Here is a 13,982-nt window from a genome sequence, read left to right as displayed (position 1 = left end):
AGACATTCTATAATTAGTAATCAGTTTTGGTACATAGATTCTCAAATTGGCTATACCATTTAAACAGGAATCTTTATAACAGCTCACCCTTTGCTTTCTTTTGTATTCAGCCTTTAGACACAACGAATGCCCAGACCCTGGCGTGCCAGTGAACGGGAAGAGGTTTGGGGAGAGCCTACAGCTTGGCAGCTCTGTGTCCTTTCTGTGTGATGATGGCTTTATCCGAACCCATGGTTCAGAAACCATAACCTGCATCCTAAAAGAAGGGAATGTTGTATGGAATAGTGCAGTGCTGAGATGTGAAGGTAATGCTTCAGCTTCTTCTATTGTTGAGAAATGTCTACATATTTTAGGAGTTTTGTTTAATCTTCTGGTGGTTTGATGTAGCTGGTAAAGCAACCATTTAATAAATCACTTTAAATGCTTTTGTAATATAATTATAAGAGACTATTCCTTTCATGCTGTTCATCTCTAATAAGGCATGTGTTGCCTTTGTGTTTTACTTTGTTCTGTATGAATTAAAATTTATTATTAATATTATACATTTATATAGTGCAGCACTATTCATGTCACTGTCCCTTGGTGGAGCTCATTATTTAATGGCTCTAGCATAGATTACGTATTTCTAATACAGTTTAAGGTGAGTTTTTTGGGTAAAGCCATTTACCCTACCAGTATGCTTTTGGGACACATGCAAACCCAGGGAGAACGTGCAAACCTCATGCAGGTATATAGTGCCGTGGCAGAAATTGAATCCTGGGACTCTAATGCTGAAAAATGAGAGTGCTAGCCACTGTACTGTTCCACTCATAAAAATAATGTATGTATAACTAACAACATCCATTACAGCTGTGTTATAATTACATGAACTATCATAGAGAGGAATGCAAAATCCAGTTTATTGCCTTAAGCAAGAAGACCAACTATCCAATCTTACTATTGTTCAAAGGTCATATGCACCAAAGACCAGTGAGATCACCTAAAAGAAGAGCTATACAGATTTTATAGATGACCACACTAGTCCTTTGGTGCAGATGACATGTGGACAGTTATAATTACATGAATGTACACTTCTATCTACTATATTCTGCTTAGCATGTTCTCTTCTTGAATAGCCCTCACTATGTAATATAGTCTACACACATAAAAGATTTCCAACATTTTGGATAGCTGTAATGAATAATCTGTGTATAAATATGAATACTTCCATGTTTATGTTCTTGCATACCTGCTGCTGATTCATAAGAAAAATAGGGAATATCTGGAAAAATCCAGGCACACTAATCCAATCCTCCTCTGGGACTGGAAATCTGCTTAATATCTGCATAGTTTGCAGAAGGTCTTTAATTTTACCATTGTCTTCCTGTCCAATCCTAATGTGAACCCGTGCTTACTTAAATGATTCCTCTGTTGTTCTTCCCCTTGCTAAGGTCACATGCAGGTGCAAGCTGAGGTTCTGTTGAAACTCCAAGTCCCACTGACCAGAGCTCACACAGGCCAAAGATCTCTTACTCAGCCCCCTAACTGACAACACTGGCGACTAGTTAATATTTGGAGGGTGGGAGTAAAAGAGAGCTACATTATTCCCATAACTGCAAGTCTTGAATATTTCTCTCCATTCCTGCAAGTGACTGGATTGGTGATGGAGCAAAGGAATGATGAACATAAAGCAATTGGGGGGAGGGTGCCATGTGGGCAGTGAATCTGTTTTACTTTAATCAAGTCATTTTGTCTTCAGGTAGCTTTATTCTTTCATTCACAGATCTATCATCTTCCTTTATGCTAATCTGTATCAATAAGGCTTGTAAAACATAAAGAATTAAACTTCAAAGCCATGTCTTTGCCATTATAACTTAGTTCCAAAGAAAAGAGATCTTTGCTTTGTAGTTAAAAGCTGCTTGTTTCTTAATCTTCTCTACATGAAAACATATTTGTATGTTTTTAAATTAGCGATGGCTTAATGCAGGGGGAAAGAAAATAAGTAATTAGTGTGTTTTGTGTTTTTTCCTAATGATTTTCCTGGAGTGTGTTGAAGCACGCAGACATTACTGTCATTTATTACAACTGTTATAAGGAGGTAAAAGTTATTCCAGGCAAGGCTGGAAACTGTAGGAAGGGGTATGAGATTTGTTATCTGGAATGGCTGAGACCTGCAATTTCTTCATATGGGGTCTTTTATACCAGCAGAAGTCTGGATAATAGGCTTTACGCTGATGCTTCATTTTTATATACCGTCCTACTGCCGCTAGAGAAACACCACTGGCCCCTCTATTCAACACAGGCAATGCCACCAGCTCTTCGGACATTACTTAGTCCTCTAAAATTAAAAAAAAACTAACAAACAAGGAGTTGTTAGCGGTATGCCACATTCAATTAGTGCTTTACCCTGTGTGATGAGTAAGTGCTGGTGCCTTATGACTAAAGTACTGACTAAACTTATTAAGGTGCTCTAATGCTTTTTTGAAAAACATGTGTTGGGATGTGAATAAACCACCAACATTTTAAGGGTCAGTGTTTACCAACTCTTAAAAGGAGGTATGTAACCTTTCTGGAAGACTTTTAATCTCAGTGTCATTTTTTCATGAACTTCACAAGACTCAGGGTGTCTAGGGTGGTCCACCATGGAACTGCTTTTATAGACTTGAATTGAACTGCAATTGGTTTAAATTTGTTTCCCAGCAGTTTAGAGTGTAACAGGGCAGCAGATATCTCATGATGCTTCATGGCCAGTTCAAGCCAAACACAAACTAACACAAAGTTTTGACCAGCTAATTTTGTTCCATAATGATTGAATCTTCTGGTAAAAAATATGACAACTACCCTTCCTATAGTAAACAGTCAGGTGCGCTGTCAATTGCCTCACCATAATTATTGTGAGTTAATAAATAAAGGATGTTCACTTTGCAGAATTAACGTTCATTATATATTATATTATTCATAATATATATTTATATATATATATATATATATATATATATATATATATATATATATATAAAATTATAGAATAAATGTTATTTATAGGGTGATGATTTGCTTCAATCCAGTCATGTGCAAGCAGAATTTTTTTTAAATCTCCTTTGCATGTGAATAAATGTAATATTCACATTCACTTACCTAAGTGAACATTCTCTACACTTTTAGCAAATTAATCTGTGTTTTCTCATCTAAATGTGCCCTGTATAAGGTTTGAGAGTTAACAGGGCTACAACTGTCAGACCCCAGATGATCTCTGACATTTCAGCTAGTAAGTCAGGCTTAGATTGTTTAATTAAAGCTAAATAACGAGGGCATACATTCTCCATTAATAATTCTGCACAGGTAAAATGATTAAAGGCCAATTATTTCTAAACAATTTGTGGCTGGTTCTAATTGTGTTTAAGGACTGAATTAGGTATTTGTTTTTTGCGATTATACTACCTCAAATGTTTACATGCTTATTACATATATACATGACCAGGGTAGCTCGGACCTTCTAGCCCATCCTTTATAAACACCATTGTCATAACTACCGCCTACTTCCAAACCTCCCCCTGCTTACCAGCCACTCCCCCCCATTAAATACCCCAACACAAAATCTTGGATTTTAAATTGGCTGGCAAGCAGCCGTTTATTTAAAACACCATTAAATAAAGTTAACTTTCCAAATAATTAACAAACAAATATCCAAATAAAATAAATGCCAAATAAAATTACATTTTACACTTTGATAAGCATACATTAACATAAATTAACACAACACCCCCTTATTAATGTAATTATTATTAAAACGGGATTATATAATGTTAACATATTACATTGAATATAGCTTAATGAACCAACAACTTAATTCACCTTTTAATAATACATAACCATTACAACAGTATCCATAATGTTATCAAACCCCCAATTATACACCCAAACAACCAAGCTGCAGGTCTCAGAAGGCAAAATCCCACCCAACAAGAATTGAACTCTTCCAACATCTCCACCTTGGCCCCTAGCTGCCCAGCACTGCCTTCAGGAGCCATAATCATCCATTCACCATAAAGGGGGAGACCCCCCCCAAACGGGATCCCCCCTGCCAAAATCCACCACTTTTCCAATACACTGAATCCCTGCCTTCCAAGACCCCAACCGCTAAAACGAACCCAACTCTCAACTCTACCTAAACATAAGAGGGAGGGTGGGTGGGAAACTTTTTCTTTCCAAAAGAGGGCCTCTCACTATCATCCAGCCCTTTTAACATCTCCCATTCCTAATCTCCTCCTCTCCCACGTTGTATACTAGCCCAGCCCCCTCTAGCAACACTACCTTTTTCTTAACCCCTTAAAAGCTCTGGGCTAGGCCTAGCACCCGGTCATGTGACCCTGCGCCTAATTCTTACGGCTACGGGCCTCTCTATATTGGCTACTTGCACATGTTTTTCATGAATGTAATGAATCCTACCCCAAAGAAGCACTGCACAATGTTGTCTTTCCTCAATGTCTGCTTATACACTCTGAATTCATGCTGAAACAGTACATACTAGAATACAGGGTGCTGCAAACCATTATTTTTATTTTACAAGAATACATTGCTTAATTAAAATGAATATTCTTTTAATGTACCTAAATTATAGCCAACTGTTATGTAATTACAAGAAGTGCATTATTCATTTTAAATGAGTCCCAACTCATTATTTTTTTTACAGGCTGAACAAAATTATGAGTTGTATATTGTAGACTGTTTTATGGTGTACTGTAGTTTGTATTTCTTTTATATAGGTTCAGTTTTAAACATATGTAGTCCTTTTGTTTTTTGGGGATGGGGGTTGTTTGGGGGATATGGGAAATGGTCCTTTCCAAGCAACCCATACTGCGTATCCTGTAGGTAGCAAACTTAAAGAACCAGCACTAAGTGGTAGAGTGGTTCTGATACATGATTTTGTAACACCTGCATCTAAGAATAAGGTTTCTGAAAGCAGAATAGATTCTCCACCTGAGAAATTACCTCTGAACACAAATGATTAAGAGCACAAGAACTGTTGTACCCAGCATATAGCATTGACAAACATGTTTATTCTCATAACAATAAAAGTAGCAAGAGAAAAGAATAATGTTGCATGCAATAATATTCACTAAGTACACAAAAATGAGGTGTCAGCAATTGAGATCAGCAGAACTCCTGGTACAGAAGTTCATATATGTAATAGCAAAGATACCCCCAGATAAGACTTGCAGCAGGATACAGTTGTAGGGGCCCCTGAGGATATTCACATATGTGGGAGCAACTGGAATTCCAAATCATGCAGTGGACAATCAGCTTGTTGTACAGTTTTTCACCAAAGAGGTAAATTGTGTGACACAGGGGCAAAGGGCCTGATTTATTAAAGCTCTTCAAGGCTGGAGAGGATACACATTCATCAGTAAAGCTGGGTGATACAGCAAACCTGAAATAGATTTCTTCAAAGTCATTTGCTAATTGCTAGAAAATGTTTTGAATACTGAACTAGATTCATTCCAAGTTTTCTGGATTACCCAGCTTCAATGATGAAAGTGTATCCTCTCCAGCTTTGGAGAGCTTTAATAAATCAGGTGTGAAGTGTCAGCCCATATACTTTCCCACTTAGTGCTCATTGTGTTTCCAATTCACCATTGTCTCTATCTACCAATGGGCTGTGGGATGTCCAACAAGTCCACCCCCACTTACTATTTAATGAGCCCTAAATCCATGCTGGATCAAAAGTAGTCAACAATGCAATGAGAGCTATATATCAACTCTAAAATTGTCTCACCTATTAATGTACAGACAAGGTGAACAACTACACATTCACAATTGCACAGGCATAAAACTATTTGATCTGGTGGTATCAAAAATAGGACAGATATACTTTTATTCACCAGACCCCAGATACACACAGAGCCCTTTGCAACAACAATGAGACTACTAAACACAACATACTTGAGTGTTTAGTCTCTCCTTTTGTTCTGGTAGAAAAAAAATGAGAACAGCAGTTTTGCAAGTACTGGGTACTAGGAGAAAAATGACATGCATTTATTTACTTCCTCATATAAAAACAATGACAAGACTGTGGGAGCAGCATAATGACAGTAGGGAAGGTATTTGACTCTGCAGGATATGACACACTCAAGAACAGCAATCAACAGCAGGTAGAAATTAGGTCAATGGGTTTTGCCTAAATGTTGAATTAGTGCATTTGGTAGCACTCTTGCTTATGTTTTATATGTAAATGAGAATTGTGCAGTTTAAAAGATAAAAATAGCTATTTTATTGAACAAATTATGGGCTGTGTGTGCTAGATTTGGGTTTTTTTGCAAAACACAGGCACTGTGGAGCAATTTGTCCTTTAAGTTAACAGGTAACTTGTTATATAAAAAGGAGATACAAGCGATTACAAACTTCATGTTCTCTCAGGCTTCCTTTCCTCATGAACATACTGTGACAGTGCCTGCTGATAGCAATCCACCTTCAATGTATACTCACATATTTTTGTTACCTTACTGCCTACCTGCTGCAGGCACTCACCCCAGGTGAGCCTCCATGTTGGACTATGTTAGAACTTACTGGGGTGGATATTAGGTGTTTAAGCCTGGTGATTGACTGAATAGGAAGGAGCACAGTGGCAGGGGTGACATTTTCCATATACCTGGAAGCCCTGCTTTGTGGGGGCAGTGGAAGGAAAGCAGCAGAATGGGAGGTCAGAAGAGAGTGTAGGGGAGGTTAAATCTTGATTGTGGTCTGCAGATCGGCTACTGTTCCATAAATCTATAAAATTACTGGATGATAAGTCCTCTGTGTATAGGAAAGTATCAACAATGTATTTTACATGGAACTGGTATATTGGTATATACAGTGGCTCTTTATTAATCTTGCGTAGGCCTCTAAACATAATGATTCAAATGTTTTCACTCAGTTTTCTAATTGTTGTATTAGTGGTTTCCTATGACCTAAATTGGTCTTTGACATGTATACTGTAGAGTACATTGATAGGAAGCTACAGCAGATATCTGTATTCCAGGCAGATAAAAACTTAACTGCTTGATCAGGATTCTAATAACCTATTACACAGACACATTATACTGAACTGTAATTATGACCCTGCATTAATTGGTACTTATCACACACACCAATGAAGACTGACACCACTGAACCTTATCTGGATGACCTGTTCAGTTATCTCTGTCTTATAAAATAGAGCAACTCTTAACCCTTCCCATCCTTACGTTTGGCAGTTACAGTTCTTCACTTACAAACTATTCACTGCTTTGTTTGTGTTTCTATTACTGTAGATATTATACATTTGGGGCACAAATGATATTAAATATTATTCTACATTTTCATTTGCTGTTACTGTATTCCTAATAATTTGCTTTTATCTACAAATTTTGCCTGTGTGATAGTCTTGCACTAAATAAACGAGTTCATGACTATGAGATATGGACTGTGCACATGGAATATTAGAGACAGATTGTGCATTACAGTACAGACCTACTGACATTGCTGCTCTGTAGGAAACCAAGCCAATTAACTGAGATGTCAGGAGTGGATGAAAGATGGGTATCTTCAATGGATGGATCTTCAATCCAATCTAACATGAAAAAAGCAATGACGGTCAAATAGCTAATACTGTACATATCAACAAGAAGGGAACAAAAATACAGTGAGCTTCATATCTGTTGTAAAGTTAGTGAAGTCTTTCCCACAGACCCCAGAGATTTGACTTATGAGAAGAAATTGCTAAGTCATTTTAGGATCTGAGTGATAAACATATCAGGAGACCGCAGAAAAATAATATATACAGTCTAAAACAGTTATTCTCAACCAGGGTTCCTCCAGAGGTTACCAGGGTTCCTAAAACTGCAGACTGTATGAAGTCAGCACCACTTGGTATAGCCAGTTGTATGTCTCTAATGATGTTTTTAGATGTCTATGAAGCTGTATTTCTATCCACCACTGTAGTGTGGAGCATTATTTCCACTAGCCACCAAGAGGCTTTTTCTTATTGACCTCCCCAAATTAGGTCCTGATAGGTGTTCCCCAAGACTTGAAAAGTGTTTCAAGGGTCCCTTATTAGGAAAAAAGGTAAAGAACATCTGGTCTAAAGGAATGAAGAGATAGGGGGTATGTGATTTAAACTTTTAAACACATAAGCAGTATAAATAATGAAAGTTTTTTCAATATGACATTAGATCAAAAACAGGGAATATGATATTCGAAGTGAACACAAATTCGCCTGGTGTACCTACTTTCAATGTTTCTACTCCCTTTGCTAACCAAATCGAATTCATCCAGTACTGCTCTAAGTTCTTTACCTTACATTGAGCCATCATATTGTTAATGCTGACACATGATTCTGATTTTAATACTAAGCACTAGGACACAAGAGAGCTTTATAAATGCACGAAGCTATCGTAAAAACTGACATAAAGGAATAAAAGTAGTCTAAGAATAACTTTACACGACAGAACCTTCATACTCAGCCCATCAAATTGTGTAAGCAGGGGAGCAAGTCAGTCTGTAACCTGCTGGGAAGTGTGAACCCATAGGACAGATCATAAAATTATTATGTGCACGCACCCTCCAGACAAATTACAGACATTACCGCAAATAACCCCTACCAGAATAGAACTCCTTATACGTCAAATGGAAAGGTTAAAGAGGGTGAACACAAACATGACTGAAATCTTTTATAGCCAAATATTTAGTACCTTATACAAAGGCTTCATGTTTGGGCAAATTATAATCTTACAAAAGCAAAGTTAAGGTATTCTTTCAATTGTAATCTTCAGAATGTAACTCTGTGACTGGAATATTAGGTAAAATTTAAAACAGATAATAGCATTAGAGAAAACAAAAGGTATACACTATAATTATTTAAAGTACAATGGGGCAACCGTATTTGTTCCTTTCACAGGTCCACACTGTTTCCAGCTTTGTATACCTAGGTGATCAATAAACCCTACTGCGCTTCAATTTTTTATCATGTGTCAAGTAGATGGGATTTAGTTCCAAAAATATGTAAACTCATAAAAAAGGGGGAATGTTGTTTGAAATATTCTCTCAAATCATTTACTTACTTTACAATTGAAACCATGTGGTAAGCAGAATACATGCCTGTGGAGCAATACCGATACTTCTTATCACAAGTCATTTGAATAATGAGGTATGTTGTCCATAATGCAGTATGAATAGGTCGCATGACATACCCGATTCTCGAGTATAGGAATTCTGTTCACAGAGGCACTAGTAGTGTTTTCAGTATAAGCTTAGACATCATATATACACAGTGTGGCCATTTTTTCTAGGGGATATGAACATTTACAGCTTGGAGGTTACAGGTAAAAAAGTAAATTCCATATTACAAAGAAGATGATAAACAAAGTAAGTTCATTGGGGCTTTGAAGTTTAACATTTGTTTATTAAGCATTATTACCTTTATTACACAATGATAACTTCTACACCACTTTAGTTATATTTTTTTGACAGGGCCTGACTTTTTCAGACTTCATTGATAAGTTCAACCAACTACCATCCAGCTGTCCAATCAGACTGCCCCAGTGGGCACTTTTATTAGACAACAGGATAGCAGTTGATGGAAGCAGAAGAAGAGAAGAAGCTTTTCTGGACAGTAAAAAAAAGCTATTGGATTCATGCAGTATTTAAATGTATATGTATGCCTGTCAGACTCACTAGTTGAAATAGAAGGGGAAAAGCCTGACAAATAAAAGAGAATTCAGCTATCACATGTAAAGATTGGGAAAGAGAAAATACATTACATTTGTATTCAAGGGTTTAGATATGCTATAAAAGTTAGTTTCTGAAAGTATGTCAGCCTCTGTATGCATCACATTTTTCATCATGATATGAAGGTGAATTTTATATGCATTCTAGTATAATCTAATTAATAAAGTGAAAAAGAGATTTGTCATCTGTATTTTGTTGAGTCAGCAACCTGTCATACTTAATTTCACTATTTGTTGGTCAGCTGCTGCTTTGTATATGTACATGAAATACTTATTAGATGAGTTTGTGTGGTATAAAGGAAATATACTAACTAAGCAATGACGGTGGATAGTAATGGATCGGGCATATTTATGAACTGAACAAATAACAAAGACAATGAGTATTTTGCATTTCTTTCTTCATTATAGTTATAACACTAAAACCAAAACATGTATGTTAGAGTTTCAGCATGGATATTGGTCTGTATGTATTTGACTAGCTAACAGTATGTACTTTATTAACAGCACCCTGTGGTGGACACTTAACAGCACCAAGCGGTATGATCCTCTCCCCTGGGTGGCCTGGTTTCTACAAGGATTCCTTAAACTGTGTATGGGTTCTGGAAGCACAACCTGGATATCCCATAAAAATCACATTTGATAGGTAGGTTGCTACAAGCTTTGCATGTTCTGTTTATATTGCTGAATTAACATATATAAAACTGGAGATGTTTGAAAGTATTCTTGCAATTGGTTAATTTGCTTTCATCTTTGAAAGCAAACTGGCAGGTTGAGTCTGTTTGATTTGATGGGTGACGCTTTTTTCATGTATTCACTTTTTCATTTTGAACTTGGAAGAGTAAATATGGGCTGAAAGTAAACCAAATTTGGTGGGTTACAGGTCGGTATTAGAAGTCCAACTGACAAGAAAGTTTTGGCTTTCTGACTTTGTCATGGACTAGACAAATGAAATAAAAATGAGTATTTACAAGGGAGCACTAAGCTGTGAAGTAGAGGGACATATGCTTCCAGGTGAGCACTAATGCAACAAAGCGAGTTGGTGGTGGAGACACTTCTTTATTCGGAGTAACAGGAATCATTGGGCTGAAGAAAAGCAGTAGGTTAGGTGTCAGTGAATTACCAGGATAGGGCTAGACAACAGACAGAAAATCAGATCAGCAGGACTAAGAAGAAACTAGGTGAATAACCATAAAAGTGGTACTTTACCTTACCAGGAATAGAGGACAGTGAAAAGGAGATACAGGGTATAGATCTATAGTAGGGGGCCAATTCCAACCAAAGTAGCACAAAGGGATAAAGAGGAAGTAAATCCTTGACCACTTGTCATTAAATACATTATAGCAGACTGAGCAAAACACAAAGGAGTATTCAGCTTCAGAAACATAATCTAAAAATGAGTCCAGTCAAGAGTAGAAAACAATCTGTCAGCAAGAGCTAGAACATAAGGTTTTATAGGCAGAGTAAAAAGCTATTCAGGTAAAGTGGGTTGGAAGTATACAAAGGGATAGTAGACTAAAAACAAGGATTACGTGTTGGAAAAATGTATCCCTAAATACCAATCTACAATACTCAGGTGGCACACAACTGAAGAACGTTTAGATTGTAAAAGATAAGCACACAGCAGGCATTAGTAAAGATTTAGGGGAAAGTACTTCAGTACAAAGACTGAACAGTCAGAGAGAATACAGTACGTACACAGAAATACAAGAAAGGAACAAAAAATAATATTTACTAGAATTCTACACTTGCTGCTGCTGTATACTTACACTTTCTTGGGGTTAGTGGTCTGGCACTAGAGTAGCATTTGGACATTTGTGTATATAACATATTTGTTGTACCAGAAAACATTCAGCACTATACTTGTCCCTGGCTGCATTACAACCATAGGATTCATTTTAATCATCTCTGTTTTCCAAAAGAATTGCAAGTTCTGAATCTCTCATTGCACAATCCTGCTTGGCACAGAGAAATGAAAGTTGTTGATTACTTTCTGGGACAGAACAGACATGAAAGGGGACTGTGCCTTAAAGGAAGATTGAGTTTCCAAGCTAAAAAAACTGCAAGGAGCTGTGTATGTTAATGTATGTATGTGTATATATATATATATATATATATATATATATATATATATATATATATATATATATAGCCTACTGCACTACACACACTTGAATAGGCTTTGAACAAGCTCTACCCCTTGTGGTTTATTAGTAAAAATACATATTCGAATGTCCTATTGTCAAAAATCTACTTTCTTTTTTATATTCACGGCAATTGTTTAATGCTAAATTTAAATGCAGCAACATTTTTCATTCATTCACTTGGTAAGTGCTTGCCAATATGGATTTAAAGGGTAAAGGGACTGGACCTGGCACCAGCTAGCCATTCTGGAGATGCTCCAAGTTAATTCAGCCTAAAGCTTAAAACATGGAAAAATATATGTATACCAATGGTTGCCTCTTCCCACTGCAAGGGTTTAGAATATATTTTGCCTAAATTGTTCACTTTAGCTGGCTTTTTTCTCTTTGTGTGACTCGTCCCTTGAAGCCTCTGACCTTAAAAATGTTTGAAGTGCAACATACCTACCTCATAACTTGCCTCATTATTACAACATATAAAGAACAGTCTTGTTTAGTTTGCTTTTTCTTATGTCTACGCAGATTTAAGACAGAGGTAAACTACGACACCCTGGAAGTAAGAGATGGCAAGTCGTATTCATCCCCATTGATTGGGGTCTATGATGGTACACAGGTCCCACAGTTCCTGATCAGCACCAGCAACTTTCTTTATCTTCTCTTTACCACTGACAAGAGCCACTCTGATGTCGGTTTTCAAATACGCTATGAAAGTAAGACACTTCTTTGCATGCCTTGTATGGGTGATGTGTATGCTTGCTGCTTAGCAAGGCACTGACATCTACTTTTTTTCTTAAATTGAGGGCAGTACTATTGATTGAATTTGAAAAGAGTTGAACAGCCCGTATTTGATTAAAAATAATTACCCCCATTCTGTGCACAGAATGAATATGCAGGCAGGTCTTGCAGGAATTGTTCATTTGTGTAGCTAAAAGCTCAGTGGGCAAGGCAGGGCACCCCTCAAATATAGAGAAATTGGCGGTATTGTGTTAGCTGTGCGGTTGCAAAGTGTTTGGAGAACTTAAATCTATTAGAAGCTGTTCCACACTCTGCAGTCTGATCATCTTTATTGATTTTCTTTTACCATAACAACTGGAGTAATGACTTCTAGACAGCATTATTGAATAAAAAGCTGCTTTTATTTCTTCTTAATTGGGATTCTTTCTCCCCTCTCTTGAATGAAAGCTGCCAAGAAACCTTTTCCAGAATCCTTTTTTCTTTCACTCTGCAGGAGCATTTCTCTCTTATTTTTCCAATAAATCAGTGACAAACGTATTGCATGGCAATATTTCCCAATCAGTTTTCATTTAATTACCAGAAAGTCCTTGCTCAGGTTTAAATAGGTGTATGTACAAGAGTGAAAATGTGAATTGTGTACAGCTTTGTGGTTGCATGCTGCTGACTGTTTTGGCTTAGATAGACAGATGCATGCTAGTTTGTTGTCTTATTTTACCTTACAAATCTTCAAGTACAGTTATATATATATATATATATATAAAAATAATATGTCACAAGTGCCTGTATTGACCTGAGACCTGTTGATTTAAGAAAAGCAAAGGAGACTGTTCTATGCAATCTCCTCAGTAAAGGTGTATTCTTTATCTACCAACAAAGGTGATATTATTCTGCTATATTATTCTGCTAGGTACAATGTCTGACGTCATACAAGTTTTGCCCAACTAAAGGCTTAATCAAAAAAATGTGAAAGGGAGAGCACACAGGCGTGTTTTTTTCTGGCTATTTAGTATTAGGCATAATAAATTTAAACACATAATAAGTGTCACAAAGATTGTAGTATAAATATTTACAGTATAAAGTGTAGAACATAAATTACAAGTGATTCCAACCTCCTCTAGGACACGTGATTTTTTTTTTGAATCATATACTATACAAAAACACTCCTATTGGTGTAAAGATATTAACTTATTGAGTCCATAAAAAGAATATGGTTACTTGAAACAGAGCAAATGCGGTCTTTAAATCTATTTTATCCCGAAACTTTTCACCTTATTGGCTTCCTCAGGGGAACTTGAGACTGATAAACTGATAGCTCAGATATTACACAATTAGATATATATGATATACATGAATCCTTAACACTCATCAACATTTACAAAGGTTA

General features: G+C 36.6%; 1 protein-coding gene across 2 annotated transcripts in view; it reads left to right on the top strand.

The window, feature by feature from the left end:
- The window catches only part of CSMD2 (CUB and Sushi multiple domains 2), a 576,326-nt gene that overhangs the window by 431,979 nt on the left and 130,365 nt on the right, over positions 1 to 13,982 (top strand). For both annotated transcript variants that reach the window (XM_072418831.1, XM_072418823.1), the window contains 3 exons: positions 111 to 305; positions 10,230 to 10,368; positions 12,386 to 12,573. In XM_072418831.1, the coding sequence (XP_072274932.1) occupies positions 111 to 305; positions 10,230 to 10,368; positions 12,386 to 12,573 (522 nt within the window). The remainder of the gene's footprint in view (positions 1 to 110; positions 306 to 10,229; positions 10,369 to 12,385; positions 12,574 to 13,982) is intronic.

Source organism: Pyxicephalus adspersus, chromosome 1, assembly GCF_032062135.1.
Source record: "Pyxicephalus adspersus chromosome 1, UCB_Pads_2.0, whole genome shotgun sequence".
In the NCBI taxonomy this organism is placed as follows: domain Eukaryota; kingdom Metazoa; phylum Chordata; class Amphibia; order Anura; family Pyxicephalidae; genus Pyxicephalus; species Pyxicephalus adspersus.
Note: the sequence above shows the minus strand (reverse complement) of the source record. Positions and strands in the feature narration are given on the sequence as shown.